General features: G+C 42.7%; 1 protein-coding gene across 4 annotated transcripts in view; it reads right to left on the reverse strand.

The window, feature by feature from the left end:
- Positions 1-18,451, reverse strand: part of wizb (WIZ zinc finger b) — a 38,338-nt gene extending 19,887 nt beyond the window's left edge. For all 4 annotated transcript variants that reach the window (XM_088090945.1, XM_088090944.1, XM_088090946.1 and 1 more), the window contains exons 1-11: positions 17,673-18,451; positions 15,895-16,074; positions 14,640-14,841; positions 14,342-14,417; positions 12,621-12,772; positions 10,987-12,522; positions 9,454-9,894; positions 7,369-7,761; positions 3,139-3,276; positions 1,388-1,948; positions 434-883 (exon numbers count right to left, since the gene is read on the reverse strand). In XM_088090945.1, the coding sequence (XP_087947071.1) occupies positions 434-883; positions 1,388-1,948; positions 3,139-3,276; positions 7,369-7,761; positions 9,454-9,894; positions 10,987-12,522; positions 12,621-12,772; positions 14,342-14,417; positions 14,640-14,841; positions 15,895-16,002 (4,057 nt within the window). In that variant the 5' untranslated portion in view covers positions 16,003-16,074; positions 17,673-18,451. The remainder of the gene's footprint in view (positions 1-433; positions 884-1,387; positions 1,949-3,138; positions 3,277-7,368; positions 7,762-9,453; positions 9,895-10,986; positions 12,523-12,620; positions 12,773-14,341; positions 14,418-14,639; positions 14,842-15,894; positions 16,075-17,672) is intronic.
- Positions 18,452-18,806: the final 355 nt, after the last annotated feature.

Below are 18,806 nucleotides of genomic sequence, written 5' to 3' on the forward strand. Positions count from 1 at the left end.
TGTTCTTGAGACATCGCTTTCACAAGAATGGGCTGAATGCAAGGTTACCATGACCTTGACCTTTGACCACCAAAATCTAATCAGTTCATTCTTGAGTCTAATCTAAAAGTTTGATCCAAATTTGAAGAAATTTCCCTTAAACTGTTCTTGAGATATCATGATCACAAGAATAAGACAGATGAGGTCACTGTGACCTTGACCTTTGACCCCTGGGCCACCAAAGTCTAATCACTTAAATGTTGAGCTGTTGTTGATGTTTGTGCCACATTTGAGGAAATTTGCTCAGGGTGTTATTTAGATATCTTGTTCACAAGAATGAGCTAAATGTGTGTTGACCGGAAAATACAGTAATGTCTCCGGCCTCTATTGACGACGCAGACGCATAAAAAAATTCATCAAAAAAAACAAATAAATCCCGTGAAACAACACTCACTGTGTGGAAGCGCCATGAGCTCCCCGCTGCTCAGGCGGAAGACCCTCATGGAGGAGGACTTGAGACGCTTGGGGGGCGGGCCGAGTAAAGACGAGGCAGAGGAAGAGGTAGCTTTGGATGTCGACCCGCCCCCAGCTGTGGTCACCTTGTAGAGGAGCGAGGAGGACGAGGAGGAGAGGCTCAGCAGGGGCTGCTTCGGAGGGGAGAGCGTGGTCGTGAGGCCCCGAGGCTCGGCGTGGCTGTCGAGCTGCATCGCGCTGGCTTTGTGCTTGAAGTCGTCGGTGTCGATGAGCTGGTTCAGGAGGTCGATGGGAGAGCCCTTGGATTCAGAATACTCCACGCCAAAGTGCCGCAGGTGAGCGCGTGCGTGGCTGGATAAACCTTTCCGAGTCTCGAACCAGGCGCCGCACAGCTGACACACGATGTCCTTGTTGGGGTCCACCTCCAGGGCTGCACATGAAGAAGAAATAACAAGACTCATGAGAAAATCAAACAGCGTCTTTAAAGCGGAGGAACTTCTTCACAGTTCTAACGCCGCCTGCACCTGCATCAAAGTCGGAATTACGAGCGGAAAATTTCTGTGATTCCTGAGCTGCCGAGTTGTGACGTTTCAGGGCAACAGAAATGGCGGAAAGCATGGAAACCGCACCAACAACAGATGGTAAAAAAATATACATATTTCTTTATTCTGTCCCTAGTAGCTATCATTTACTTTTAGTAGTTGCACATTTTAGCTTTTAGCTGTAGAAAGCAACTTTTAACTATAAAGCATGCAGGCGAGTATACCAAGTTTATAAAATAACCAGGAGGTCTGCGCGCTCACAGCTCGTTCATTCATTTTCAAAACGCATCGGCCAAAAAGAAAACACCAACACTCATCAATCACTCATTCACTCACAGGCAGACCTGCGTGTTCATGCGGCTTGCCTCGCTTTCTGCGATCCAGACACTTACTGAGGTTGAGCGGAGCGTCATTCTCCTGTGGCGCCCAGAGAGGTTTGGTTGTGACGTTGGCCGCGACAGAGAGGTTAGAGGTCAAGCTTTTCATTCCCCCGACCTTGTGCTCCGGCGAGCGCAAGGGGGAAGACACGGGCAGCAGAGAGGAAATGGGGGCTTTCCTCACCACCGAGGAGGGGGAGCCAGAATGAGGAGGAGCCGGAGAGGCGCCGGGTGAAGGTGTCGGCGTGGAGGAGGAGGAGGGTGGCACCGCTTTCGCTGCTTTGGCCAGGAGGGAAAGAGGGATGGGCTTCTCGTCCAAGTCCATGTCTTCTACCTCCTCATCTTTCTGAGGAACAGACGGCGAGGAGGTCTTGGCTGAAGGAGGCTCCAGAGGAGATGAGCTGATTTGGCCGTCTAGGTTTCGCTCCTTGGAGATTTGGTAGAGGAGGTCGATGGGCGCCCCGCTGCTCTCTGAGACGCTGATGCCCAGCTGGCGTAAGTGAGAGCGGGCGTGGCTGGACAGTCCGCGCCGGGTCTCAAACTGCGCTCCACACACCTCACACTTCAGGTCGTGGACTGAAAAGACGCGAGAACAGTCGGTGAGACGTCATGAAACGACAAAATGTTTTACTTTTCAGAGATTACAAAGTAACTTTTGCAAATGGCATTTTTGTGTATTCGTCTCTGAGTGAGAACATTTGGAATTTGGAGAGCGAGAGCTGCAGGCGCCAATATAACCACTCGAGGCAGGTGCACCCCTCAATTAAACTTCATGCAAATGAAAAGCAGATGCTCCGTCTCTCCAAACACAACGCGCTCCCAAAATCCAGCGCACAGAGACTTACACTGACGATGATGGGATGCGTGGAAATGACGGATCACTCGGACACGTACCGTCACGGCAGCACTGTCTGTCTACGGCGCCCTTTTTTAAACTGTCAGGTAAATAATGAAAGTGCACCTGTGTTAGGGATGCATGATAATATCAGCACGTCATCAGCAGATATCGGTTTTAAAATGAAATATCGGAATCGGCAAACATGCTGTTTTCAGCTGGTGTCACAAGGTTTTTTTAATTATTTTGCACAAAGAATGAATTTTATTTACATTGTATTTTATGTCTCAATTTGCTGGTGGACCGTCACAATAAAAGTATCATAATGTGATGTTATTCCACTACAGAAAGACTAGATCACTAAAATCAAGTGAGGAAGGCCAAGTGAGTTGCTTTTATATTGGAAAAAAAATCCAAAATCGTGCATCCCTAACGTTGCTATAAAACATTATGAATGTGAGCGCTGAGTGGCAGCGGAGGAGGAGAGGGGAACTGTACGAATCATTTGAACCCTAATAAGCACTCATCCGTAGACACATAAACGTCAGAAAAAATAGAGTCCAGAATGAGAAACAGCGATTTCCCCTTTAAGTGAGCGCAGCGTGAAGTCAAAGTGTTCAAAGCAGCAGCAGGTGGTTCAGGTTCTTGTCGAGGCCACAGATCTCCCAGAGGACACGTCACCTCTCTCACCCTCCCCGTCTACGTCCTCACTCTGTGTTCGAGGTGCTCTCATTAGCTCCTAAATACATTTGTCTACCTCTGAGGATTTCCCCGGGGAAAACCCTCTCTGATGTATTGTCGCCGCTCCTCAGCGCCGACCCGGGGTCAGTTTTACAATTTTCCCCACTGACAGCTACGATACGGCTCCGCTGTGGCAAATCCAATCCCCTGTCAACACTCCGGGGTCAGCATTCCCATTTCTGTTCCTCACCCTTTGAGTCTGCATCCCCGTCCCCGGGAGAGAGGCCGTCTGAGTCCACGCCGCACTGCCCTGTTTTCCCAGGGCTCGAGCTCACGCCATCCAGAGCTGGACGCTTCGCTTCATCCTCAGCTGCTTCCTCCTCCTCACCTACAACACACACACAATATCCAGATTAGGGACGGTGCTGTATTTATCAGAGCAGAGGGGTGGCTGTGGTGTGACTTTTGATTTTGTTTTAATTATTAAATCATGACCCCCCTGGAGGCAGTGGTGTCATTAAGCCTGAGTGTCTGAGGCTTCAGCCCCAAATCTTTTGTAAATAGCCCTGGATCTAAATATATAAAATAAAAGTAGACCTAAGGGGCTATTCTGTATTTATCAGCAGAGGAAGAGTGACTGTTTTGGGGGGTTTTATTTAACCCTCCCCACAGCCACAAAAGTCTTGCTTGAGTGCATGAAGTGTTTGTCCCACATGATGTGTTCAAGGACCATCAGGAATTTGAAAACCCAATAATAATATCTGTTTTTACAGTTTCGGACTATAATGAATGGCATTGTTTTGGTGATTTTTTTTTAACAGATTAAGGCAGGCTTTCTTTAAAAATCCCCAAAGAATATTTTTTTTTTAAAAGAAATCACAAAAAGATTTTTTTAGTACAAGAATGACCAAGATTTTTAAAAAATAAAAAACAGTCAAAAATTTTTGAAGAAAAAAAATTAAAAGAAAGAGAAATTGCTACAGAATCATTATAGGACTTGTCAAGAGTTTTAAGAAAAGAAAATTGCCAAGAAAGAAGAAAGAAAAAAAACACATTTTTTAAAGAAAAAAAGGCAAACATTTATAAAAAAAAAAAATCAATCAATCAATCAATAAATAACCCTATATTGTAAAGGTAAAAAAAAATGGAAAAATTTTAAAAGAAAAAAAAAAGCCAACTTTTTTGAAGAAAACATGCCCTCCAAACCTGGAAACTCCAAAAGACTTTTGTTTTAAAATCACCAAAAACTGCATCATGTATCACAACCAAAAACTGTAAAAACAGAAATTATCCTGGATTTTCAAATTCATGATGATCCCTGAACACATCATGTGTCATTATACCAATTTGTGGAACAAAATGCAATGATTTCTCCAAAACTTCCAAGGTAAATTTAGCTTTCCCAAACTTTTCCAGGCCTGGACATTGCCATTTGCAAATTCTATGACTTTTCCAGGACCAACAAATTGGTCAATCAAAAGGGACATGGAGACAGACAATGCTTTTAGTCTAGCAGGGCAGACACTTGTCTTTTTTGGGGTCTTTTTTTTTTGAGAATTTGGTGAATTTTAAAGAAACAATGCATTTGGAGGACATGTTTTCCTTTTAAAATCACATTTTATTTTTTATTTTTTGAAAATCACCTAAAATTACATAATTTATCACAGCCAGGAACTGTAAAAACAGAAATTATTGTTGGATTTTCAAATTTCCAACGCTCCTTGAGCACACTGTGTGTTCTTATGCAGATTTGTGAAACTAAATTCCATGACTTTTCCAAACCGTGCAGGGTTTATTTAGTTTTTCCAAAACTTTCCCAGGCCTTGAAATGTGTTATTTGCAAATTCCATGACTGTACCAAGCCAAAGAAAAAAAAAAGATTAAAAAAAGATTAATTTAAGTGCCTTCCCTGTTTAACACCACACCATCCCCTCTCATAAATAATGAGCAGCCCCTGAGTGCAGAAATGTCTTAATTAGGTTGTGATAATAAACCACCATTAAATGTCTATTTCTAATACATGTTTCTAATCAGCCTTTAAAAGCATATATATGCATCTCTGAGTGAGAACAAATAAAAGACAGAGCAGAAAAATCTCATTTCTTCTGAGCTCACTGCCTATAATTTATCACTCCTTATTATAACAGCGCCTTATTACGTCTTCTGCGAGAAGACTGCACGTGAAAATAAACCCTGTAATGTATCCATGTCAAAAAAAAAAAAAAAAAAGTGATGATCGCACTACAGTATGAAGCAAACATGGCAGTCCTGGTTCCCCGCAGTCAGGCATTCCTGGGACAAAAGTGCCATTTTCTGCGACAAATCGGTAAATCAAAAGAGACGTGGAGACAGACAATGCTTTTTGTCTGGTGGGCGGCTCTGCGCTTGTCAGTTCATCTCCTGACTGTAAAAGAGCGATGTGACACCTCGGAGCGCAGCGTTATAACACCGTCTATTATAATCAACACAATAACACACAATCTGACGGGTTTTTTTTAGAAATCGGAACAAAGTATCAAACCGATAACTTGACTTTGTATCCGTTCAGGCGGAGTGACACTCAACAACCCGACAAGTAAAAGTGATACTTGGATTATACTTGGTTGATCCGGATAAGTTGTAATAAGATTACCGGCCACCAGTTCATAAAGTTACCTGAGCGATCTCACTCTCAGTTTATCCCAAAAACATGCACAAACGCGTGCACTTGAGAGCACAGCGTGTCCTCTATCAAAAATCAAAGCAAAGTAAAATGGCGAGGATTGGGCAACTGTAGGTAATTTTAGAGATCCTGCAGCACTGGAAATACTGGACGTCATCCCAGACGTGCACAATAAAAAACCTCGCAAGAAAACTGTACCAACAAGATCACAAGAGGCAGAAATAAATCACTATTTATCGAGCAAAACGGGAAAGACGAGAAAGAAAAACACTGACCCGCTTTATGAGCTTTTGACATGCATGTCATGGGCTACCTGCATGGCTGCGCGCGCCACATTGATTTTCTTTACATAGTCTCACATGATGAAGAGTTTTTAATGGCTGTTGTCTGGCTGCGATGTGACAGAAGATGCGGCGCGAGACGCGCAGTGCTCCGCCGCCGTGTGATCCGAGGGCACGCGGTGCACGGGAATTACAGCGCGCGGTACTCACCGGTCCGCAACCGCAGTGCATCGGACTCCCCGGCAGCTGAAGCCAGACAGTTTTTCCGCTATTGTTTGGGTCTACGGGGAGGTGGAAGCAGCCATTTTGCCCCCATATGCACCGCTAAGCTAAGGCGTGACCAATCGAGTGGAGGCGGAGGTTGGGATAAATGCACCGAGTGCCACATCAACCGCGGGCATCAGGGACTCTCTCTCTATCTCTATTTCTTACACACACACGCACACACATACACACACACTCTTTGCCAAAGCTGATGTTCTAGACATCCTGATTCAACACTTCACACATTGCACAGCGGTGTCACAGGTCAGACAGTCCAGTTTTATCCAGAGAAAAAAAAACACGTGAAACAACAGAAACAGCATCTAAACTCACATTTCCAACTGTTTTATGCATCTAACACACTCTGTTTTATTCATCCCTCCAGGAATCATCACTGAGATCATGCATCCTGTGCCAAGTTCAAAGTGCCAAGCAGGTCAACCAGTGAAACTCTCTGGTTATTTACTGTCCATGGGCCAAATCTGGCCCCCGATAGGGTGCCAGGTGGCCCCCTGAATATACTCTAATTCACAATAAAATAAAGTGATTCAAACTGGGAATTATGTCTGTACTTTTAGTTACTTAGCATCAAAATAGAGCTTATTTATCAAAAAAATAAAAGTGTCGTAGAGGTTCCCCCACACCCCCTGACAGAGGTCCTAAGCCATTAATGTCCTTAAATCCTAAAAACGTCCTAAAGCCAAAAAAATGTCACAAAATCTTTAAATGTCCTTAAATCCTAAAAAATCCTAACATCCTAAAAATGTCTTACAATCCTAGAAATGTCCTAAAATCCAGGAAAAGCCATAAAATCCTAGAGACTTCCTGAAATCCTAGAAATATCCTGAAATGCTAGGAATGTCCTAACATTGCAAAAAAAAAGTCCTAAAAATCTAAGAGGTCTCAAAAAATCCTAGAAACGTCACAAAATCCCAGAAAGATCCTAAAATCCTAGAAATGCTGTAAAATTCTAGTAAAGTCTCAAAACTCCCTAAAATCTGAGAAACATCCTGAAATCCTATTAATGTCCAAAAATCCTAAAAATGCCCTACAATCCCAGAAATATAGTAAAATGCTAGAAACATCCTAACATCTAAGAAATTTTGTAACGTCCTAGAAACATCCTACAACAAACATGTGCAGGGCTGCTTTAATCGGCCCCCGGCCTTCTGTCATTTTCCAAAAGTGGCCCCCGAGCAAAGCAAGTCGAGTTTCCCCGATCTGACCGTATCAAACACAGTCACACTTTTTAGGATCGATCACGAACACTTACCTGCGCTCTCTCCTCCGCCGTCCTCCGTCTTGCAGCATTGGGAAGGTCCTGAAGGCAGCACATCCGAAACAGCAGTAATCTCACTTGTCTCACCCTCCAGCTTTATCTTAACGACTCCCTCCCCCTCCTCCTCCTCCTCCCCCTCCTCCTCCTCCTCCTCCTCCTGTGAGGAGCAGGGACTCCGAGGAGGAGCCGTGGGGATCACAAGATCGGGCCTGCTGGAGAACAGCTCCCTCAGGATGTGGATGGGAGAGATGGTAACGTCCCAGTTTGTGATGCCGAAGTCGCGGAGGTGGGCCCGGGCGTGGCTGGACAGGCCGGCCCGGGTGTCGAAGCCGGCGCTGCAGAACTCGCAGTGCATCACGCTGAAGGTGTCGGGGTCAAAGTTGGCAACTGCAGAGAGGACAGCGAGAGTTTAGACACATACAGTGTGATGCTATAACACTTTATTTTGGCCCACGAGCTCTTGAATTAAAGCAAAACATTCAATGCTTTGATTCATCAGCTGAACTTGTGACCAGTTCAGACTGCCTGAGGCACAGCCGCGCGGTCACACTGTAGGTCTGCGAGTCTGTCCAACAATTTGGTTACTTTAGACCGAAATATTTCATCAAGTTTCGGATAAATTCCCATGAAAATTTCTGCAGACATTCATGCTCCTCAGAGGATGAAACCTACTGACTTTAACTTTAACTCTACCAGCAGGTTAAAACGAGTGGTTTGGAGTGAAATGAGTGAAATTTGGTACGGACACTGATGATAAACTGTTATCGCTCTGGTGACCATATGCTGCATTTGTGTGATTTTGGAGGGTCGTAGTTTCCGAGTTGGGAAATCATTCCTCCGACTTTGTTGCGTTCGTGTGCTTTGAGGTAATAAAGTGGGAACAACATGGAAACTACAAAGAAGATGGGTCACATTTTAATGCTAAGAGCATTCAAAAAAGAGGCTGGCACGATGTTATAACACGATCTCTGTGCAAAAGCAGCTATATAAGAAGCCGAGGGCACCTGTATGGTATGCGGCCGGTGGATGGTCCTTCCCCAGACTTGTATGCGGGTGTTTGGTGTTCGCCTCTGTCTGAATGTGATGGTTTAATCTGCATTTTACAATGTGCCTCCTTCCTCTCATCCTAGCCACCCGTGCCAGCATGTGCGTTTGTTGACGTCGTGGCGTTGGTTGCCATGTGCTTTAGATGCCTAAATTTACATGCAACATAATCCTATCGTGTGCATCTTTTGACATTGTGGTAGCGCATCCCGAAACACCAACAGCAGACACAGAAAGACACCTGAAAACGTAACATGTAGACAGAGAAGTCCTCTGCAAAGCGACAATATCTGATGACTTGATGTCCTGAAATTCAAGAAATGCCCTAAAATACTAGAAACATACTGAAATCTGAGAAATGTCAGAGTCCTAGAAATGTCCTAAAATCCTTGAAATGCCCTAAAATCCGAGAAACATCCTAAAAAGTCCCCAAATCCTCAAAATGTCCAAAAAATGAGAATATCTTGAGTTAAAGTATACCAAGGATGGAATGGGAGACGACACTGATTGAAAATCATGAAAAATTTAAATCTTGTCACGCCCAGAACACACCTTTGTTTAATTAAGGGGCTAAATAATACCTCTTGCCTCTTTACTTTATACTCAGATATGCACCATAAACTTGTAAAAGTTGAGTCGACCACACCTCAAACGCACTTTAGACCGTTCTCTAAAGGTTATTTAAAAAGGCGTCTGTACCTTCACTTTCCTTATTCTGCCGATCATCCTGCGAGGCCCTCAGATTTATGACCTTTGCTTCCCCAGATACCGAACCACTACTTTATGTTATATAGAAGAGTAATCAGAGACTGAATTTAAAGAGTTGAGCTCTACAGAAAACATTTACATTATTTGCTCGGCCGTGGATGAAACGGGCGTTAAAGAGAATTATGGTATAGTTAATAAAGACTGTGTCGGGGTCGTTATGTCAGACAGAAACAAAGACAGGAAGAAGAAAAATCTCTTTCTGGGCTTCAGAATCTGCTCAGACAACGTCTGCACAGCCTCAAGAAACAAATGCAACAAGCCGCTGACCTTTTTTCTTCTTCTTCTGATAGGAGAACTTCTTCTCGATCGCGTTGACCTCCTCGGGGGATATGAAGTGACGCACATTGTAGCTGACGCCCACTCGGTTCAGGTGGCCTCTCACGTGATTGGCAAGCCCGATGCCATTGTGGAATCGATCGGGGCAGTAGGGGCACTTCCTCTCCACACTCTTCAGCGCCTCAGAGTCCTCATCAATCTCGTCTGGGTCTTCATCCAAAATGCCCCCCGACAGGAAACACCGCACGCGCTCCTCGTCAATGTCGTCGTCATCATCATCACTGTCAATTTCTGCCGCAGCAGCGGTAACCCGGTTACTCCGCCTCAAAAAGAAAACCTTTCCGTCTTTCTCCACTTCCAGCTTGTCTTCATCCTTCACACACTTCTCAGGAGGGAGCGGTAACGTAGCGCCCTGCTGTGCCGAGCCGTCGTCTATAGAGAAGAAAAGAAATCAATTCTGAATAATCAGACAAATCCTGTTTAAACTGAAACAGTGAGCTTCGCTTAAATACGCTGAGTTTAAGGTGAGAGCTCCTGCAGAGCTGCTCCTCTGGGAAGTTAGAGTCTGACCTGAGTCACTTCTTTAACCCTTTAAAACCTCAGCGAATTTGCTGGATTTCTTTCTTTTTTTTCAAACATGGGGAGAAGAAAATGAGAAAGAAAACAACCTGGAAATGAACACAATAAAGGAAGCAAAGTAAAAAAAATAAGGATAAGGCCTGATAAAAGTTCTTAAAAATTATAAGAATTCTGCAACATAATTTTAAAAATGATATTATGATAACTGTAACTATAGTAAAAAAAAAAGTAATTTTCTAAATCTACTAATTTCCTACAATTTACGTGATATTTCTTGCCAAATTGCTCAATGTTGTTTTTCCCGTGTTTTCAATCACACCAAGTTGCTCAGATTTCGAAGGTTTAAATACTTGTGAAAGGCGTCTGAACGCAGGACAAGAAAACTGATGCCCATCCAGGTTTCAAAGGGTTAAATGCATCAGAATTATTGAGAGTTTGATTTAATTCTGGTTTATTGCATTTTTTAAAATCTCATTCTCACTTTGTTTTTACTTGTGTGCTTTTCTCTTTTATACATATTTGATGAGGACTGCCGGAGGGAGAAGATTTTCATCGACAAAAACTGTCTGTAATTGTTTTGAATTTGATATTAATACCCTGAAACTTGAACTTTTGTTGTTGGTGTTGTTGTTTTGACAATATACAATATTATTCCTATTAATAATAATAATCACATTGTACTCATCAAGTTAATCACTGATATCTTGAACAACAACATACGAACAACAACGAAATACCATCAGTTTGTTTACATGCAGCGTTGTAATCTCATTATTACCCTTTTCTTCTGCATGAATCTGATATCTTTTGCAAAACAAAGCAAAAATGAGACTCGAGAGCATGTACATAATCACTCGTATGTGACTTAGCTGACATAATAACTCTTATTAGGGCGACTTCGTCTAACCTCTTTATTAAAGTCTTTGGTCTGACATCGAGTCTCACCTGTGTTGGCTCGCGCTCTGGTGTGCGGTTTTACTCCAGCAGGTGAGCCGGCCTCTTGCTCCGAGCGCTCAGTTTTAACCTCTGTGCTCTGATCTTCATCCTGCTCTTCCTCCTCACTCCCGGGCAGCTTGTCATCATCCAGGAACTTGGCCAGATCCGTCCAAGTCTTCCCTCTCCGGCTGAATCTCCTGTTCCCGGCGCACTCGAACACCACCTGGCCTGAGGGCCGCGCTGCAGCGCTGTCTGGTTCTGCGCTGTCCTCCTGCTGGCTTTTGCCTTGAGCTGCATCAGGCGACGATCCAGATCCAGAGGGACGGTCAGTTGAAATTCGAGCGCCCACTTTCTGTCCCGTCTCCTCAGTCTGCGCCCCGCTGATGTGAAGTGTCTGGTGTTCCCTCATTACAGTTTGACTTGAGGTCAGGAAGGCACAGTGACCGCACGCCAGGGATGTGGACGCCACACATGATGGAGAAGCGGGGGATGGCGAGTCAGCCTGGAGAGCGGGTTTTTTTCTGTTGTGGGTCTTGGTGTGATTCGCCAGTGCCTGTGAGGTTCTTGTGCTGAAGTTACACTTGGTGCAGACAAAGCGGCGGCGGCAGGCGGAAACAGCGCGGGCCTGAGCTCGGACTGAATTTGTAGAGTCTGAGTCGAGAGCTGCAGTGTCTGGTGTTGAAACTGGGGAAAGAGGTGGAGACGTGACTATTTCTGGGTCTGACATTTTGCCTGGAATCGAGGCATCTTGCGTAATCGCCGGGTCTGAGCTCATATGCTTCACCATCTTACTGTCAAGCTTCTCCGTCTCTCTCGTCTTCCCGTTTTCATTCAGTTTCTCGATCTCCTCCAGGATCTTCAGACGGGACTCCTGATGCCGTCTGTGGTGGTCTGCGAGCGTGAGCCTGGTTGGCAGATTCCATCCACACTCGATGCACCGAAATCGGCCGCCTTTTCCTAAACGCCTGCCGCCCGCCGCGCCGCTCTGACAGTGCTCAACTATGTGCTCCTGCAGGTGGACCTGCTTTTTGAAATAAATGCTACATTCAACACAGGTGAAGATTTGTTTGCCCGGCTCCTCTTCTTCTTGTTTGTCTCTTTTCCCTCTAAACTTTATCGGCTCCTGCTCTGCTGCCTCTCCAAAGCTGACCTCCTCGAAATCATACACCCCTCCGCCTCGATTCTGTGCCGTCTCAGTGCTTTTTGATTTTTGAGGACTCAGTCTTGCGTGCTTGCCAGTCTCAGGCGACGGTCTCTTCAAGGTGCCAAGTCCAGAGAAGGGCCGGAGCAGCACCCTCTTCTTTCTGCACCGCTGAATGAATGTGCAATGAGCCCAGGGGGCAGGAGGGGGACTCTCCGGGTCCGAGTCTCCAGGGAAGGTGTACACATCTCTCTCGGGCTGCTTGGTTTCTTTTTCCTTGGGCCTTTTCTCTCCCTCGCTATTGTCCACCTCCTCCTCCTCCATTTGGCAACCTTCCTTTGGTTTTACTTTGGACAGAAACAGTTTGGCTCCCTCGGATACATTCCACACTTCGCTGTCTGCCACTGCGGAGAGAAAACAGAGGAAATATGAATGGAGCTTAAGATAAAAGGAAGATATCAAGTGTGCGGGCAGATTTTGTTTTTTTCCATACGGTTCTTACATTCTGTTTGGCCGAGCTGAGATGTATTTGGCTCTTCTGTCTTTGTGCTCTCAGTGTTGTTGTCGCCGTGCCCCTCCACAGGGGCAGACGAGTCGGTTTTATTATGCAAGTGTTGCAGTTTTTCAGGTTCTTGGTCATCTTCACTATCAAGTCTGGAAGGGAAAAGCATTACATGACGTTTTTAACGAGTAAAAGCAGCATCTCTTCCTGAAACAGGTCAAAATTAAAGACCATGTGCACACTCTTCTTATTCTTAATCTGATTTTATGTCAGTTTTCTGGAAATTATGTGTGTATTCATAGTCTCTGTATATATTTAACCTCTACACTCATACCATAGATCCACTTTTGTTTTTGTTTTTTAGGGGGAAAAGGATCGTATGTTGGGGGACAGTATATGTGTTTGTGTTTTGGTGAGGCGCCTCCTCAAAAAAATGATGATGGAAATAAATGACGGCTGTTTTGATGCTCCATAATGTAAGTTTCTGCGCCAATTTTTGGGCTGATATCATTTGTTACATAAATTTGGTGCTAAATTTAAAAGATTTTCCCACTCAAGAATGTATAAAAATGCACATAATCCCTCCAAATTATCACATTAAGACACCAAGACCTTTAGAAACACACCATGCTGTGATTTGGTATCAAAAACTTTTTGCCATTTGGAGTTATCTGAAAGAATTGCATTTTTCAGCAACAGTATGGTCGCCAACCACCTCCTTGCTGTCGATGTTTCTATGAACGCCAAACATCCTCTGAAAGCCTGAGGTCTCTACCTTGTGGCTTTTAAGTTTCAGGCGGCCGTGATTATCCTAGAGGTCACTGTAGGTCATTCTATACAATGAGGTCATGTTTTTTTTTCACTACAATGAATTGGCAGCTAAAAAACAAAATTAAAACTGCACCAACATGGCAACATTTTGAATTCAAAGCCAACGAAAGAGCTGTCCTCGCTGGCTGCAAGCACTGTTGTGAGATGAACTTTTGTCGGATGCTGTGTTTCTGATTATATCTGATGCTCGCTTTGAAAGCGCCGCAGGGGGTGGGGACTGTCTGATTCATTGTTGAGGCACTTACTAAGTCAGTGTGGAGAGAGAACTCCAGTGTTACACAATGTTAGGTGTTAGGTAGACACTCATTTTCTGTTGGGATACAGTATCATCACCAGGTAAAATTCAGTAAACTGGTTCAGTCGGTTTAATATCTTTAAAAAAAAAATTCACACCGGCCCAACACTACATACAGTAGGACTTTGCCTGGAAATAACAATATCTGGATAGTTACTTTTAGAGGTTAGTAGGTAAAGCAGTATTTCGACATTTTGGAAATACGTTTTTTAAATTTAGTAGTAGTAGTGGCATTAATTTATTTTGAGCGTTGTTAACAATTTCCCAAAAGGAACGCACAAAACAAAGTAAAAGCACCAACAAGGCATGAAATTAAAAAGAAAAACAAAAAGAAAACCTATTACTAAGCTTAATGTCATAAGTAGATTATACAGAAAACAAAAACAAAACAGAAACAACAACAAAAAACAAACAAAAAGAGGAACAATAGCAGAGAAGCATTCAAGTTTGCTGGCTGTAACTAGTTAGCTTAGCACAAAGACTAGAAAAATCCTGTCCTGATGATCTGTGATGTCTCTTTGTCCTAAACTAACCCTCTGACATCCCCACCAAACAGCTCGCTAACCTTCCTCCTGCACCTCCTCCTCTTCCTCACCTGAGTCCAGAAGAAGGAGATCCTGGGCTGTGAGCAGCCAGACCATGAGGGTTAGAAAAGTGCTGTAGCTCCTCCTCTGACACATAACAGCAACACAAAACACACAACCACAGGAACATCACTTCACAGCTCAACGGGTACAGAAACAGTTCATACTGAGAGACTTCTGACTACATGCACACTGAGTAACACTGAAAAGGAGACAACGATGAAAAGGTACACTGAGGCCTCAGGTGTTAGCTCGATTCTGCCTCTCATCTCTACTGTGTGCAGCAGGAGATATTAAAACACGTGTTACCATCTAGAGTTTCTTTCTCAGAGTCAGAGTCCCAGCTGAGGGAGGAAGGAAAGGCTGAGGACCTGAATCTCCTCTGTGCGCTCCTCCCTGGCTCTGCACTGGGCTGAGGGCCGTTACTCTGCTCGGGGCCCTCATCTCCAGCATGGCCCCACGAGCATTTGGCAGGCATCGAGCCGTCTCTCACATTTGGAGAACATGAGGACTGGAGGCGATTTAAAAAGAGGACTTAGTCAATGAATTATCAGATGATGGACATGATGAGTTTGATGCACAGGTGCAGGACACACCTACACCTACATTTGCACTTTGCATTTTAAGCATGCATCCTCCCGCAATAAAACCGGTATAGTTATTTCAGGGCCGATACCAATACCGATTATTAGTAGTTGATGAGACCAGTAACCAATATATGGAAGCAATGTGCATTTTCAATAAAATTAAATTTTTTTCTGTCAAAATTTATCATTTGGAATATAACAAACTCCAACACAAAACTTTGTTTAAACACCTTTAGCAAATATTTAGACAAAATTGAAACTTTTAACATCATATACAGAAAGTTCCCAGGAACTTTTTTTTAAAAGTCAAGTGAAAATTGAAATAAAAAATGAGTAAATAAAAACAGCTCCCTGAGGTTTTACACATTGGAAGTTCCTCCCATGCTGACACTTTTCTTTAATTAATTTATTTGATTGGTGATCATTACAGTGAAACGCTGATACAGATAATTGGCAAAATGAGAAATATCGGACTGGCCAATAATCTGTCGACCCCCAATTTTTATTTCAACATACTACTAAAACACAACTCATAGATGGTGATGGGTGAAAATGAAAAAACAAATCTTTTTGAACGACTCTTTAGTATCTTTGTGTCCCGCTTTGATTTATTTTGTTATAACAATACCAATTTTATTATAAAAGTACTTTATTTTATTAAATGTTATTATAACATTAGGGTATAAACTTTATTAAATAACAGTAGCGACTTAATTCCACTTTATTGTAACGGCTTTTTATTCAGTAGTTTTGTACTTTATTAGTTAACATAAATTTAAAGGACATTTCAAAATATTGAGATATATATATATATATATAATGTATTGCAATGTATCCTTAAAATATTGTGATATTATTTTAAAGCCATATCACCAAGCCCTATAAAAACACACTGAAGAACAAGTTTTGTTAAAAATCTGTGTTTTGCCCACCAAACACAGGTGTACAAACGCACACCTGTGGTTTGATGTTTTTACCTTTAAGGTGCAGTTGAGGAAGGTGGAGGTGACGGGGTTTTGTGCTGAGTTGAGGGGTGGGGGCCCATAGCTGGTCCCTGGGGTTAGCGGTCGCCCTTCTGGCTCCATGGTCCCCCCCAGAGAGCAGTATGGAGTCCCACTGGTGAGCAGCCCTCCTACATTGTGCAGCCTCCTCTTCTCCTGGAAACACAAACACACACTAAACAAAATAAAGGTTTCTCACAGCCTCAAAGTACTAAAACCGTTCAGTTGTTTGAAAACTACTTTATCAGCCGATCACAAGGTGTCCAAATCAGTGGTGTATAATCTAGTTTTTTGAATGTACACAATGGTGTCCCGCAAGGGTCCATGTTGGGTCCTCTTTTACTTACAGTTTATATCAATAATTTGTGTTGCAATGTTGTAAATACAAAATCTCATTTTCATGCCGACGACACTACTGTAAAGTTCTGCCTGATCTTTAGCGACAATTTACGAGCTGCAATCTGCTTTTAATGTGGTTCGGAGGAGTCTCTGTGAATGGAGACTTGTAATAAATCCTGACAAAAAAAACAACAAAATAATGTGTTTTTCTAGTTTAGAAGCAGACAGCTCACCATTTACATCAAATTGTTACTCTAACCCTTTGAAACATGGAGTGACATCATTTTTCATGTGCTGCTTTCAGACGCCTTTCACTACTATTTAACTCAAGTAATACTCTGGCTCAGCAACTTTCACTAGTATTGAAATATCTGTACTTCGACTCAAGTAACAGAGTTGTGCACTTTGTCCACTGCTGACAGATTTGCAGGATGTCAGTTTTTTTTTATGCCAGCTGCAGTTTTCAGACTGTCTGACCTATTTTCACAATATGTCTGCACTTAAAGAATGAAACAGGGTGCTCAGTTTATTAGTGTTATTATTAATTCTTATTTATTTATTTTTTACTAATTTCCAGGTAATTTTCTTGTACTTTTTACTAATTTCTTGCTATTTTGGGGGGTCATTACTTCTTTATGTTGCTCCATTTCTCTGCAAGAAATTAGGCCAACTTGCTCAAGTTTCAGAGTTAAATTTGTATTAATGTACATTGTCCCTTCTTAGATAAATAAATTACAAGTTGATATAGACAAAAAGACATGGAGAAATGTTCCACAATTCCACATTCCTAGATTTATTTATTTTGGGGGGATTTTTACAGAATTATAATAAGTTTTTAACAACATTTTCAAGTTTTGTTTGCCTTATCTGTATGTTTGTTGTACTTTTTTGTTTGTTTTTTTTTAAGTTATTTTCATTTTTCTTGTGCTTCTTTACTTTTTTTTTTTTTTTAAATCAAGCCAGTTAACTCTAGTAATAAACAGACTCAGCAACTTTCACTTGCATTGGAGAATCTGTACTTTGACTCAAGTAACAGAGTTGTGCACTTTGTCCACCACTGACAGATCTGCAGGATGTCAGGATTTTTTTTAATGCCAGCTGCGGTTTTCGGACTGTCTGACCTATTTTCACAATATGTCTGCTCTTAAAGAATGAAACAGGGCGCTCAAATGGTTACATAAATAAGTGGCCTTTCTATTCAGGCCCGTGTCCTCCCCTGCTGCCCCTCTGAAAAAGCAGGAAAATGCCCGGGTACGTGAAGGTGTCCCCCGGGCTGGCCTCTGTTGCTCCGGAGGACGCAGCTGGTATCGATCCGCTCGCTGTCAGGTGACTATCACAACAATGCATCCGTGCACGGTGTTATTGAAAACCCAGAAACGCCTGTAAGCTGCAGTTTTTTTAGTGCAAATACTCACTGATTCGGCCTGGTTTGCGGGTCGCAGTGAAAAAAAGGAGGCTGTTCAGGCGTCGTTCGTCATAGTTTGCGGACGGAGGTGAAGCTTTCACGCCCGGAGACGATGCTCCCCGGAGGCTCGGTGTGCTCCCACCGACAAAAGTTGCTCCGTTAAATCGCTGCTCGGGTTTTTGCATGGATCCCTGGAAGATGCCAGGCTGAGGACTCCATGTTATTTGGCTTGCAGGCACGCCACGGCTGCGTACGTAACGTCGACGGGGAGGGTGACGAGAAGAGTTTCGAGTCAAACAACCGGAGACAAGTTGAATAAGTTCAACTTTTTTATTTTTTTTTTTACCGGACCTTTGCTTTAAATCGCCTTTCTTCACGGTGACCGCAGAGTGCGTCAAAGGCTTTCTGTGCAAACGCCGTTTAAGCGTTGAGAGACTTTATTATGAGACTGACCGGCGAGAAGGTCACGCCGATGACGTTTAATGACGTCAGACATTATTTTATTCACCCAGGTAACGCGTTAATCATCAATTATGACAATTTAGTTTGAGTTAGTTTTAGTTTGGTCCACCTCTGTAATAATACCGCGTTTATGAAACACATCACAGGTGTGTTAACCACTGAGAGGTCGTGACAGGTGTTTTGAATTTGTCGTTAGTTTGTGTAATAAAATGTCTTAAATGCTGGAAATCAATAAAAGCATTATTACTCATTATTACATGATCATCTGGCGCCCTCTGCTGGCTGGACTGTGTTTGTATCAACAAAAACTCAAAATCTTTCCTTTGTGAAATTTAGCAAAAATCATTTAAAAGTCCTGCATTTAAATGTTTGAGTAAAAATAAATAAATAATAAATTAGTATAAGCAATAAAAATATAATAAACTAAAAGTACTTTTTATGCATAATGGATCATTTCAGTAAATTATTGGATTATAATTATTAATGCATATATGTGTTTATTATTCATTTTTAAGATACTTTACTTAAGTGAAAGTCAAAATACAATAATCCTATAAATCTAAAAACTATTCCAAAACATTTTAATGTTTATGTATATGTGCAGTTTTTGTGCTCTTCACAGCCACCATACAAAATTCATGCAGCACGGGTCATATTGTTCAAAAAAATAAAGAAATAAAAA

Source organism: Plectropomus leopardus, chromosome 18, assembly GCF_026936395.1.
Source record: "Plectropomus leopardus strain MGB_pleo_1.0 chromosome 18, ASM2693639v1, whole genome shotgun sequence".
Classification (NCBI taxonomy): Eukaryota; Metazoa; Chordata; class Actinopteri; order Perciformes; family Serranidae; genus Plectropomus; species Plectropomus leopardus.